The following is a 14,445-nucleotide window of genomic DNA, read 5'->3' on the forward strand; positions in this document are numbered from 1 at the left end:
AGGGCTGCGCAGCAATTTGCTCTGCGCTCAGCTTCGTCTCGGGCTCGAGTACGAGGCCAGAAACTTGTGGTGTCATTACTGGAGCGCATTTGCCCAGTTTGTCTGTTGTCATCAACGCTGCAATATATTTGCGCTGTGAGATCATCATCACACGCTGATTTCTATTGCGGTGCACCTCCATCTTGAGGATATAATGAATGTCGCCCAGGTCTTTCATTTTGAACCGGTTTGACAATTCGGCTTTCAGCCTGTTAATGAGTCGCATATCTCGCGACATGACCGTCAGATCATCGACATATAACACGACTATGATCCATTCTTCTCCTACGTTTTGCACGTAGACGCAAAATTCTCTGTGGCAGCGTGCAAAACCCATCGACGTCAAAAGGGTATGTAAAACGCGATACCAGATGCACGGGGCTTGGTTCAGGCTATAGATGCTCTTTTGAAGTTCACAGACCAAGTGCTCATGGCCTCGCATCGCAAATCCGTGAGGTTGCCTCATGTAGATGTTTTATTCTCCGCCCATCGTGCCGTTCCGAAACGACGTATGGACATCCATCTGATGGATATGACTGTCCAATATCTTTCCAATCGCCAGCACTAGGCACAGTGACTCGAATTGTGCCGCTGGTGCGTATACCTCGTCACATTATACCCCAAACGCTTGGTGGTTGGTTGCCTTGTGTTACGAGGGGTGCTATGAACCGCTCGACAGTCCCGTCAGCGTTATACGTTACAACTAGTACCCAATGGCATGGCAAAGCCTTATGCCCAGGTGGCAGTCGTACGAGTCTCCACGTCCCATCCTCGATCAAGGAGTCGTACTCAAGTTCCAGAGCCTATTTCCACTGCTCTCAATAAGGCCCACTCAACGCGTCTTTGAGCGATTGTGGTGTAGGAACTCTGTGCTCTAGAATGTCTTGAGCCGTGTTGTGCTCTAACATTGCCTGGAAGCACTGATAATCCGAGTATCCCTTCGGTTTCTTCGCCTCTCGATGTAGGCGGGGCTCGCGCCTTGGTGGCGTATACACAAGTCCCACACGTAAGCGTTTCTTAGCTCCCACTGCTGGGTTACTGGCCTGCGCAGGTTCTTCAGCTCCCACTGCACCAGTAGACCCTTCTACAGGTTCTACAACTCCCACTGCTCTCATAGACTCGGTAGCAAGTGAATCGGCTCCCTCTGCTGCGGGTAACTCTCGCGCGGCAGATTCAATTGGGACGTCCTCATCAGTCTGTCCGAACGCTCGTTGGACCAGCGTGGCTACATTGGTCGTATCGAACAACACGTCTCGTGATTGGATGTTCTTGTTGTTGTACATGTCCCAGAGTTGATAACCCTTCGTTTCTTCCGCCATTCTGAGGAACCCGCACTTTACGGCACGAGCAGACGGCTTCTTGTCCTTTCATAGGACGGCAGGGATATGCGCAAACCACACAGAGCCTCACACGGGTAGCTTGCTCACGTTGGGAGGTGTCCCATACACCATCACACTGCGCCTGGGCCAGAACTCGTTCAGAATGTTCGAGGTAACGTCCGGTACTAAAGCAATATTTTCGAACAGAAAAGGTCTAATTCCTCATGGACCATGCAAATACAATTTTATTGTACCAATATATGTATTTGAATGCTTAGAGCCCTGTGCGAATGTAAACATGTACTGGGTGTTGGGCTCTTTCCGCACAAACCGCGTTGTCTCTGTGGTTAGGTCGTGTCCGCACCCTGAGTCAAGTATCCAAGAACTTGTGGTTAGATACATTTCATCGTCTAACAGACATGGATACAAACTTCGCATATTTTTCTCGAGCTCAGTCAGCATGCCAGCGAAGGACTTCGTCGTCTTAGCAGTCTCTTAATTGCTGTCCTTGCCTGGCTGCTCTTCTATGTCCACGTCGACGTCCGGTTGCTTACCTCGACTTGAGCCTTGCCCGCAGCGTCAGCATTCACTACGTTCACGACGGTATCCATTGGTTCGTCTTCGTCGCTTAAGGGCAGCGTGCCCTTTCCCGGGGTCACGGGCACTTCGAAGTTGCTCGGAGGCGGGCTCGTGTACCCATCAGCTGTCGTTGGTGACGCGTCGTGCTCAGCGTTGCACGCGTCCACCGCCACGGCTTTAGCCAGGCACTCATCCAGTGAGACTTCACGTCTCACCTTGGCCTTGGCCCTTCCCTTCCCTTGCCGTTTCCCCTCATCCTGGGCGTTGACTCGTGGACTTCGTTGCGAACCTGGCGGCTTGGCCTTGACCAGATGTTCCGGCGGTGCACGCCAGCTGCCTTGTCAAGTGCACGCTGGGGCAGTTGATCATCTTGTGTGGCCCAACATTGTTCATTTTGTTGTGCTCACCACCGCAGTAGTAGCACTTCATTGCATCAATGTTGTAGTGCAAATCGCACCGTCCCGTCTACGGCCTTGCGCTTGCCAAGCCCCTTCGGATTTGCAGGAGCCGCGTTGAAATGATTGACCGCCTTCCCGCTGGCCAGAGCCCAGATCTCGCTCTTGCTCTTGGTGCCAAAGATGACATTGCGCTTGTCGCTCACCTTTTCGAGCGTCAACCCTTCTTCGGTCAGCTCGATCGAAGAGCCCCTCATGTGCCTCGGAATTACTCGAGGAATATCACCAGCGTAAGCTGGGAGGTCAGCATGTGGCTGTGCAGAGCCTCGTGCGCGTTCACGTTGACTTGACTGCGCACCCCGTTGAGATATTGGAAGAGCTATCCCACGCTCTTTAAATCGGTGTTCACCATCTCCATGAACTGCCGGACCAGCCCGACGACGCCTGCCGCTGTACTGTTTTTCACCGAGCCGCCAAATCACATCGTCCATGCGCTTCGTATTCCCTTGAAATCGCCCGGCAGTGTTCCGCACAACAGTCGCTTGACGCACGACGACTGCTAACCCAGCAGCGTCCCGTGCAAATCGTGCTGCCAAGTCGCGTCTTTATCCTCTGCAGGAGGACACGGCGGCGTTGCCGGCTGGCTCTTGAGCAAATACTCGAACCGCGTCAGCGGCTTTGCACGCTTGTGCTGCAGCTCCTCCAGCACACGCTGCTCGCTCAGCGCCTATGATCATGGATGACCAGCTTGCTCTTCCATGATCAGAGGCTTTCCGCTGAACCGCTGCGGGTCGACCGAACTCTTGTCAACTTGGGGTTTGCTCATTATACTTGAAATGTTGAAATGAATAGAAAACACACTGTAGGTAACTCACTACAATATATTACTCTTTATTCTCTTATACCTATCCCTACTACTCTAGGTCCGGAGGCAAAAGAGGGAGTGAGCTCGTCTTCGGACTGCGTTCTCGACGGCTTGTTCCTCGGCATCTTGTCGTCATCGCACTATGGATGGCAGGCAGCTTTCTGCCTGTACTATCCAGATCGCAGCTAGCGATCTGAACATTTTCCTCTCGTACTGCTAATACAAATATTAACACCTTAACCTCCCCATTCAACAGCTTCGATATTGGAGTTCGCGTCAGCCTTAGCGACACACCCAAAAACGGATGACGCAAATATCCAGCCACGCTGCGGAAACGTCCATGTCCACAACCACGTACGTTCCGATATCTTGGCTGTTCTGAATGCTGGGAAGCAGCGTGTTCTCCATCGCCAGCGCCGATTTGTGGTTGCTAGGTGCGTTGTATTGGCCACGCGTCGTATCAAAATTGTGCAAGCGAAATCAATGCTGGACTCCGGCTCATTTCGCCGAAGGACCAATTCTTGCTGCCAAGAGGTCACTAATAACAATCCCAAATTCGAAGGGCTCAGTGCCTTTTTAGTGCAACAATTTGACCGATTTTCCGCGTAGGGTTTGATGTATTATCACCGGATTTATGTACTATTATCCAATATCTAAAGCGGCTGAGCCAATCTATGAGGAAACGGCGTCATGGTTATATAGGCGCTGAGTCTAGTATACTGACAAAATAGGACCCGCCCAGTATGTAGGACTAAGCCCATCCTTTATGTGACTACTACCTATTAGTGAGTTTAGAAGTCCTTGCAGGCGTCAGCGGCAACGTAGACATACATATAATGCCAGCATGTTTTCAGTGCAGCCCTGACTTCATGGTTGTAAGATTCCAAAAAAAACCTTGTGTATCTCATCACCACGTCAACAAGGCAAACATGTCGGCGTACCAAATTCTGGTGTTAGGAGCTATATCTGCCCACTTCGCAAATTTCCCACAAGCGTACAAAATAGAAAAAAAACAAATAGCCAGACAAGGTTAGCACACAACCTACGTCTACCACACAGATAAGGTGGGGATGCTTGACCGAGCCAGCGGAAGGGGCAGACCATCCATCTCCCGGCCGGCCGGCCGGCCCACCACTGACCATTTCGAAATCGGCCTCAATCAGACACCCCGAACATCGACCGAGGGCGCGCCGGCTCGACAGACCTCCCCCCCCCAACAGATCGACGACTGCGCAGCGTGCAACGGCCCCCACGCCGGCTTGACGGTGCTGTCAGCAAGGATGACAAGGGCAGCATGAACGACAAGAACAGCGCGGCTTCGGCTTGCCCTGTGTGGTTAGCGTGAGGCTTGGAAGCTTGTTCGGATCGAGTTGAGGGGTCTAGGCCTTGTACCGCTTCAGCTGATGGCATTCGGTCCCCACGTTTATGCATACACTAGCTGGCATTTCATGAAACGATTGGCATCACGACGCAGATGAAATAAAGAGTTGTATTATTAAATGTAGTATGAAGCTTGCATTGATCCCTTTCTCTTTAATCGATCTCTCTTGTCTTAGATTTTTCCGTAGCCTCTGCTTGAATGCAGTGGCGATTAACCAGGGTACGCTGGTGCCTTCGATATCTGGTTATCTTGCTGGAAGGCAGATTAGCCGTCAGTTCCCATGTCGTTTCCATGACGTTAGGAACGTGACACGCCCGTTGATTCGACAGTCAGCTAAAATCCTCCGCATTTGGTTGGTTGGACGACCACTCAGGTCAACCCCAGCCGGAAGCACCCATTCTACTTCACCGGCATCGTCTCCTTGGCCATCGTCTCCTTGGCCAGCTGCCTCGATGGGCCGAGGCGTGACGATGCGAGCTTGAGGTACTGAGTCAAGGAGGCGCTTGATTGCCTGAACGACTGTTGGACCGGTGCCACGTTGGATGTGGCCCTACATCCTCAGGTACCGGCCTGCTGCTTGGTCCAAACGACCCCAACCACGGCTCAGAAGGTGTTCTTCACACCACTTGAAAAATGCGATGAACCCAGTAGGGGGGGGGGGGGGTCGTGAGTAGTGTTGTAGCTTGTCATCTTGAAGATCGGGTAGTGACCGATAGAATGCATTGTTTGGAGGCTACTGGTGGTTTGATAACTTCGTCGCATATATATTATTGGAATTACAGGCACAATTGTGACGTTGCAGCCAAAACGTTTTTTTTGTGGTGATTACTTAGTTTCTGGCATATCTCACTCACAAAGTGGATCTTACTGTGTACATAACGATATTTACTCAGTATTCAGCGCGAGCCCATTAGTAAGTGGGCAACCGGCGGGAGCTTGCACATGTCCTGCATTCCTACGGCGGTGCTTTGGGGGAACTGAGTGATTTACAAGTGTGCGCTTGCCGTCGAAGCCAGTGTAGTTCTCGAGCCGAAGCACAAAAAGCACATGAATGCAGAGTGCGAACTTGAAGTTGTACTTGCATCCTCTTACCAAATTGCTCACATCAACCTCCCATTTGCTCTCCGGTTGGACTTCCAATTTCATTCGCGCATAGGCTGAGTCCAACTGTGCCGATACGGGTGTAGTCTCTCGGCTGCGATCAAATTTATGTAAATGCACACAAACACCACCACATTGCAGCACACGCACAAGGTTGGGGTTCGGCGATACGAGCAGCAACTCGATACTGGATCGACTTGGAGTAATGTCGACGAGTAGGTTTCGCTGCCGGAAGCCGTTCACCCACCTGGACCCTAAGTTGCTGGGTGACCTCAGGAACATCATTGAGCTTTCTTGGCGTAACCGACTGGTGTCCGCAACGATTTGCCAGCAGCAGGACGAGCATTCCAATCTTGAGTTTCGTACGTAAAGTGTAATCGCGCTTGGTTAGACGTCCACTGGGTTGTTCGTGGTGGCATATCTACTCGGGGTACGGAAGCACTACCAATGATGAAACTCGCTCATTGCCCACACACGCCTAAAGAAAACCCGAAAATCAGCCAACTCACTTTCACGCTCACTCTTCACCATAAGCAGTTTGGTCAGCAGCAAATTGAAGATCGTAAATGTCGGCTGTTACACGCCCACGCAACCGCTGGGAAACACCTTGACCCGCTCATAGAGCTTTGCCATCACGGTAGAAGCACATCAGGTAAACCTAGGCCAAGGACTTGATCAATAGCATTTTGTTGAGCCGCTTTCGCATCCGCCACGACATATTTGACCAGAAGTTGCTTCACAGTAACCGCCGTAAACACTTTCCGAAGCGCCGACAAGGCCATCACATACAGCTCCTCCAGTCTCTGGGAGGTGATGAATAGAGCAACCAGGTGGAACGAACGGTGCCCGTCCGTTACACTGCAAACAACAACTTGATATGAGAGCGGGTTCAACTTGAAGGCGGCGTCCATGTGAAACACGAGCGCGGGCGGCGTTCTGCAGTAGCCGCTTTGACGTCAGCCTCACCAATAACGAATTCTGGTCAGAAACGTTTCTGACACCTGGCCTTCCTTGAGCATTACGTTGTCACCCAAACGAAAACGGTTGCGTGTCGTTGGTTTCCGGTCCATACGCTAACGCATCGTTCTGATCCAAAAGGTCTTCATAATCGTCATTCCCATGCTTGGTGAATGCGGCAGTGAAGCATTGAACTTCGTTCAGTGTCGGCAATTCAGTTTCAGACAAGTCGAAACGCCGAACCATACTTATACGAATTCGTGCTGATTTCAACCCTTGAGTCGCCAACTCACGGCCGTATTCTTTGAGTGGAGGAATCAACTTGGGTTTTTGAGGGTCTCGTAGGAGAGTCTCGTGGACACCCATCTCCATTATCCTCACACGATTGGGTTCTTGGCATGTCATCACCTTCACCATGGGACTGTCTAACGAGGGTCATTTCAATCCAGGATCATTTTCATAAAATGAACATATATGTTTTTGTACAATTTAAAGACTTCAACGTGGCTGATGGATAAGATCTTTGTTGGTGGCATAGCGAGCATCTTGCAATACTCCTGCTCGGCACTACGCATAAAAAAGCAAATGCACCACACCGCAGGCACATGGCGGCATAGCTGAGAAGAAAGTGAACGTTCTAGACCGTTCACATGCCCGCAGGATTCAGTACTGATTAGCTCGTACTTGTGAATTCAAGTTCAGGCCCACACCATCACCTCTACAGCTATGCTATCTTGCAATGCCATGCACGCTTCAAACAACGACACCTGCGCGGCGACGTTTGTAATCCCACCACCTCCGGAAGAAACGTTTCCATCGGAGGTCGAAGCTCTCGCAGCAGTTCACCGCTGGACACGAGCGCACTGTTACAATCTGACTAAGCGTCGGGCTTTCTACACGGATGCAATGAAGGCAACAGTGTGGAAGCGCGGCTTGAATTGTGACCGAAAGGGATCACCCAGACATCTTCTGGATAACGATAGAGTGCGACTGATGCGTGGTTCCAAGTGAACGAGGTGCAAGATGAAGTTAGTATTACAAGCGGTATCGAAGGGCGACCCTGAAGGGCCGTGGGAAATCGTCCACACGCAGAATGGGAGTAATTTGCATAACCATACGCCCTCTGAAGACGCGCGAGTCCACTCCTGTCATTGTCGGCACGCCGTTGTTGCAGAAACGAGTACTGGTACTACCCGGTCAGTTCAAGAATCGGTGCGGTTGGTGGCGTGTCTGTGGCGAGTATTCGCGCCACACTTCAACAGGCCGACCCAGATTCGTTCGTCATTCTTAAGGGCATCGCAAATACGAAGAACGCGGTTCGTCGCCGCGTGTTGGCTACCAACACAGTAATGGAAGCCCTTTGCGGACCTCTACGAACGTGGTTTCTTTTATCGCTACGCAGCAAACCCGAAGACACCAGAACTGCGGTATCTCTTTTGGGCTCACCCAAGCACGGCAATCTTGTCTCGTCGGAACCATGATGTTCTCGGCGTGGATTGCGAATACAAGACAAACAAATTCAAGGTCTCACTTTTCAACATCATTGCTGTGACGGGTTTTAATACCGTTCTTCCCGTGGCGCAGTGCTGGTTGCCCGGCGAAAAGAGGAGAATTACGTGTGGGCGTTGAATATATTGCGATTGTTTCTGATTGAAAACGATATTGAGCTACCCGGTGTGGTGCTATCTGATTGCGATCAGGCGTGCATGAATGCAGTTGATAGGGTGTTACCTGAAATGCCAGCGATGGTATGTCGTTGGCCCATGAACACTAACGTGGAGGTAATGGCTCGCAAACATCTAGGTCAAGTGACTATGGTAGACCTCATTACTGGAGACAAGACAAAGGTAACTACGTGGGAAACGGACGCCTTCATGGTGACATTTCACAAGACTGTTGACTCACGTACGGAGTCAGAGTTCGAGACCCGGTGCGGTGCCTTAAAAACACAGTGCTGATCTGGCATCTTACCTTGACACTAACTGGTGGAAGTTCAAAGAGAGAATTGTTCGAGCTTGGACGGGCCGGTATGCATACTTTGATGTACGCGACACGTCCCTGATTGAGGGTACGTACGCTAAATGCAAGGCGTGGATTCGTAGCAGCCGAAGCGATCTAGTCACGGTCTTCAAAGGTCTGTTGCCTTGGTGGAAAGCTGCAGCAGCTGACACTCGACTGATCTCAGAGCGTAATGGAGACATTACTCCAGCAGTACTTCAGCCGAACCAATGCGCTGCTGTTGTCCGAGTAATCACCGTTTAAGCGGTAACGGAGGACCAGAAATTGTGGAAAGATGCATGCAAAATCGTCTACACTCGGCTTCCTAGGGATACATGCTCTGGGACGTTCAGGATTGTACACGGTCGACCTTGTCTACACGACATTGCTACAATCATAGAATCGAACGACCGCATGCAACAGTTTGCGAAGCACTGGTGGATAAATCGTCACAATGGCCAGTCAGAGCTCAGCTGAGTGCTCGCCCCTGTCGGCGTGCCTACTCGGCACGCAAAACGAAAGGTCTCACACCGAGCCAAGCCTGGCATCAACAGCACAAGAAGAGACCCGATCTTTGGTGAGAGAGTAGATCAGAATCACCCAGCCACACCCCCAAGCTTTACACAGCAAACGGCACGCGCTAACGATGTAGTAATACTGCCACCAATTCGAACGATGCCCCCCTCAACCAGAGATCTATCAACGTACGAAGAAACCTACCGCCCACCAAGATCATGGGGATATTCTGGGCGCAGTTGAACCATTGCTATTTCATTGTAGAATGCATATAATAACACAGATACTTTTTTATTTCGACTTTAACAACTTGCAACGTAACTTCAATTTGGCTTAAGCATGTTTTCACTGAGACACTTAAGATGGTAAGTACACATTTTGAGATTTACTATCACAAAGATAAGGTTAGAGTTGCAGCTTCACTTTTTGTAATGGATAGTATTGTCAGTCTTGCTTTAAAAAATAGGCATACCAAAACCAATAGTAGGTGTCCAATCTTAATCGTATTACCGCCTGCATTTTAGGCATGTTTGTGATTTCTATGGCTTCTCAAACTACTTCTCACTGGATACGTTTTTCCGACACGTACCAGCCTCTTGTATGTTGCATACGTTGTCGGTTCGCTCTGTTACGCGGTCCATCAGGGTTTGAAAGGCAAAAGAAGCGGTAGTTTCGCATCCGCACCGACGACGCGTCGGATTTGCCGCAGAATTTACACCAAAAGGTGGCTACAGTAACCCCCATCACAACATCTGGCACCCATGTAACCCCCTCGAACTGCAGGTAGCAGTGCTGCCTGTAGTTCGACCTCGTGCATGCAGCTCCAGCATGAATAAGGTCACCACGAAAGATAACACCGTGCCCCACGGGGACGTGAACCGATCGCGCCCACTCTTCTCTAGTCACTTTGAAACACCCGACATACACGTTAAGGTGGGTATTCGGCTGCAACGCGATCACTGCACTACCTGGTATGCTGCACGGATACAGCGCATGTACAGCTTTCACATCAGCGGACGTGTTGTCCGTGTGAGCTGCCTGTTCAGATCCTCCAGCACGTAGACGCATGAAAGAAAACGCGTGAGGGAGGAAATATTCGTCCACAGTGGGAGCTGTTGCTTGGAGCCTGCCGCGCAGCTTAGTCAAGTTGGCGGACAGGGACAGCTAACGCGTTTGACCCCTGAAAGGGTCGTCTGCCTTGCCACCAACCTCGCGGAAGACGCTGTGGTACTCTGATCTCTTGACCTGTTGTAGCAGTGACGAAAACGTTGTCTTAGAGAGGCCTAACGGGTGTGCGTCGTAGCCACCAGGAGGAAACATAGTCAGCCTTGGGCTGGACACCAATTGAAGACTAATGAATCGGAGTTCACCATGGTCGTGCTTCCTGTTCATTTAGTCGGTTTTCATGCATAACTAACGAAATACTTGCATCACTAACGGAACGCCTGCACCACCAACGGTGCAGTGATTTGCATTGCTAACGGCCTCCATCACTAACGGTGCTGTGATTTGCATCTGTGTTGTTTATGGCTGAAAAATTATTTTAAAAAAATGACCCATATTTGAGATGGCTCTCGTTGGACAGTCCCCTTCCCCATCCACCTACACGCGCCATACGGCGTGGCAGCCTTGCATGCTCCGACGAGCAGCGCATCAGCTGGTAGCGCGTCTTATGTGGCTTTGTCAGGGCGCACACGAAGCAAGAAAACGGTTAGCTTTTCACGATGATGAAGAGCTTCATGTCCTCCATCAGCTGCTGGGAATCTTCACGAGCCATGTCGCTACAGATCGTCGTCCACGTGCAGCTTGAGGACATCTTGGGACGAGGGAGCTGTAGGGGGGGGGGGGGGGGTACATGGAGGAGGAGGAGGGGAGGGGGCTTTGAGTATTGAGAAGTGAGATTGCCCCACGTCGGGCATGATACCGCACCAGAATACCATCCCGGTTGGTTGAAACCAGCCATAAATCTCTACCGAGATTCGCTATAAATTGACTGGTGTGCAGCCATCAGCATTTGTTGTGTTCTTACATATCAAAGTGTGCCATCCACTGATTTTGTGTGGCTTAGTGCGAAATTATTAGAGGAATTTCCATACATCAGTGAAAATCACTGAGGTTTGTCAAATCGATTTGATTTCTAACACTGCAAAACACTGACTCAGTGGTAGTAATGTATTAGTACTACTCGGCGCATATTCGTACTAGGAGCTGGTGGTTGCGGTGCGCTCTCGGGCTGTCAGTGCCTGCCATTCTACGAAACCGTCCATTTCCGCTTCGGTATCCTTCATGGCACCAGCACTTCGACACCCACGCAAACAACAGCTCGGCCGCCCTAAAAGCCGAAAGACAACAACGTGTTGGCGTTGCCACACCAAATTAAGCATGCCAACAATACTAAAGCAGCACCTCTTGCTCAAGACTGGCTGTGGACCGAAGGCCGTGGCGCTTCCAAAAGAGCGAAGGTGGCTTGCCAGCCGCCTAACCAGCAAGGTCTACACAATTAAGAGAGAATTGGAGCAGGCGGACTGGTGGGAAGCGGAGGTGGTGAGCGGAGATGAGGAGACCAAGGACGAGGAAAGCAAGAGCGGTTGCGAGGACGAGAACATGATGGGTACTGTCCGTGGGTCGAAATCCGTCTGGGTAACTGGGGTTGACAACCTCAAGCGCGCGAAGGAACTAGCCCGCGTTGAGTGGTCAAATATCATTGACCTACGCTACCTCGGGAGATTTGTAGTACTAGTAGCTGTAGTGTTATTTGGATAATATTTCATATTTTCAACAATAATACTACCGTAAAACTACTAATGGAGTAGCAGGCGCAAAACTGGTCAGAGCTCATTAACCCTTTCAACCCCATTATTTATTCTGTATCATACAGAATAGGATATCACTCATGTCTAGGATACCGTCTATTCTGTGCGATTATTCACAGCAAACCCATCAGAAAAACGCGAAAACTAGCTAAAGGAGATTGGCTAAAGCAACGACAGCTGTTCGTTTTTAGGCGATTTTATTGGTTATATCAAATCCTGGACGCACTTAGAAAACTCTAACAATCCGATTCCTCTCAGAAACGATCAAACTGACACCTTTCTCGGCTTCATCCTTCCACCAGCCACAGCTTCTCACTCTCGCTTGTGCTTCCAAGACCTACCTATCCCGTTTCCAGCTTCTTCCCTTCCTGCCCCCACCCCCCTCACCGATAATGAGTATCGTAGATGTTTTGCAAGCTGAGAATCGTGACCTCCGTCGCCAGTTGCGTGACGCTCACCGCGAGGCCACGCGACTCACAAGGATTATCGAGCGCAAGGACGAGCAGATTGCCGATTTGATTGCAACGCACCACCAGGAGAAGATGGCCCTGATCCAGAATCTTGACACACGCATGACCGAGCTGCTTAACATGCATCGCAGGCTTGCTGGGGAGCTACGCTCCAGAGAAAACCGTGTGACCACGTCCCCCGAAGGCGACAAGGTGCACGGCTGCGCCATGACCATTCGCCCGCTGCGCGAAAATGGAGCTCACGAGATCCTGTTTATTGCCGGGCAAGAGAGCTACGTGTCTCGTCAGGTGGAGCGTGCTCCTGGCGCGCTCTTCGATTTCACCGAGACTGGAAATCCCATCGACTTGCGTCAGAATTTCCAGCGCGAGGCTAACGCCCGCCTCCGCGCGAGAATTGACGCATATTTAGAGGCAAACCCCGTTCGTATATTTATTGTATTACTCATGGTAAAATAAATTCTAACAACGTTCTGTGCTTAGAGCAGGAAGCGCAAGCGCCAAACATCATCTTTCGATGCTGCCGATCTAGATGGGAGGAAAGCGAAGCGTTCCCTCTCCAAGAGGTCGCCGCAATCGTGACGGAACTCGTCGACGAGACCAATGCAAACTTGCACTTAGCGGCGCTGTACAATCAACTTCACTCGCAAATGCAGACCTTCATTTGAACTCAAAGGTTTCGCTTAGCAATGTAAAAGACCTTGGCCCTAAGTGAAAGCTGGACGATTCGACAGTCCAAAACTAATACATGTGCCACAATTGGTGTCGTCGTCCCCTCTCGCTGATGCTGACCCTCGTGCATACATCGCTCGTACAGGCTGCTCAACGCAACAGCACCGATAGCCTCGCAGGCGGTCGCGTCTCCTTCGCTGCTGCTTGCAGCAAACGTCGCCAACACTGAACAACAAGACTCACCCTCCGTCGTGTGTACTCGAGCCCGCATCCTCTTACCGATACCCACTCTCGAGATCGAGCTGCGCATAGCTGCACTCTCCGACGCAGTCGCATCCAGACAACGACATCGATGGCGATTCTCATGTCGCTCTGAGCTCCGCGTCAGCCGCGTCGAGAATCGCCATAAGCAGCCGGCAGTATTCACCACTCACCACCCTCTGGATGCCTTCGCTGGCCTTGTACATTGTATCAGCATCTGCAGCAGCCTCCGAGCTAGTATGGATAGACGTGTCGACCACTGCCTCATCACCACACATGGTGATCACGATCACCTTCGCGAGGTAGGCGCTAAGATTAGCTTTCAAGGATTTCACGAGGTCGTCACCGTACTTCTCCCAGAACGACTTCTTCAGCAAAGTGATCTTTGCTTTCGAGACAGCCATCACGACCAATAGACCCACTCCTCCATCATTCTCAGACCTATGCGGAATTCGCACCTCCCCATTGTCGAGCAGGTTCGCCGGTATCTTCGGCATCACGCTGTTAGTCGCCCATACACGAACACCGTCAAGCTCTGCTTGTACAGGATGCGGTAGCACCACCAGATAGCACAGCAACAGTGCCGTCAAAGAGGCCTCCTCTGTCGACGCACCCGTGCAAATACGCTGGCTATCATGCGCTGTAGCATCAATGCCAACAGAGAATGTCATCGCCTCGCTGATGCTTCGCTCACGCGCAGTTGGCAGTATTCACTGCTCGCCACCTTCTCGATGCGTGTCTGCCGCTCCTGCCGGTACATGTGCACGTACACGGCGCGCGTCTTCACAATCAGGCGGCAGTACCGCCCCACCACCCCATACATGTTCGTAGCGACAGAGACCCACTCGTGTGAGACGCCGCACCCCACAGCGACAGGTCGCCGCTTGTCAACGTCGCAATATCACCACCTACTCCGCTGTCCACGCTAATAGACTGGCTGGTTTCCCAGCCCATACCACCGACCAGCTCGATTGGGCCGCCGGCAAGTCCTTTTGTGCCGTAGCTGCGGGCGGCCGCGATCGACAAATTGTCTCCGTGTCGCCGCTCCCCAGTCTCATCACCACGGACCCGCCGCTGGCACC

At 51.3% G+C, this 14,445-nt stretch overlaps 1 protein-coding gene across 1 annotated transcript; it reads right to left on the reverse strand.

The window, feature by feature from the left end:
* Window positions 1–1,882: 1,882 nt before the first annotated feature.
* Window positions 1,883–2,589, reverse strand: IUM83_15754 (uncharacterized protein; the record flags this gene model as incomplete). The annotated part of the gene is made up of 2 exons (XM_067940593.1): window positions 1,883–2,239; window positions 2,395–2,589. The coding sequence occupies 2 exons, from the start codon at window positions 2,587–2,589 to the stop codon at window positions 1,883–1,885; spliced, it is 552 nt and encodes a 183-aa protein (XP_067782058.1).
* Window positions 2,590–14,445: the final 11,856 nt, after the last annotated feature.

Source organism: Phytophthora cinnamomi (genome assembly GCF_018691715.1).
Source record: "Phytophthora cinnamomi strain GKB4 chromosome Unknown Contig111, whole genome shotgun sequence".
In the NCBI taxonomy this organism is placed as follows: domain Eukaryota; phylum Oomycota; class Peronosporomycetes; order Peronosporales; family Peronosporaceae; genus Phytophthora; species Phytophthora cinnamomi.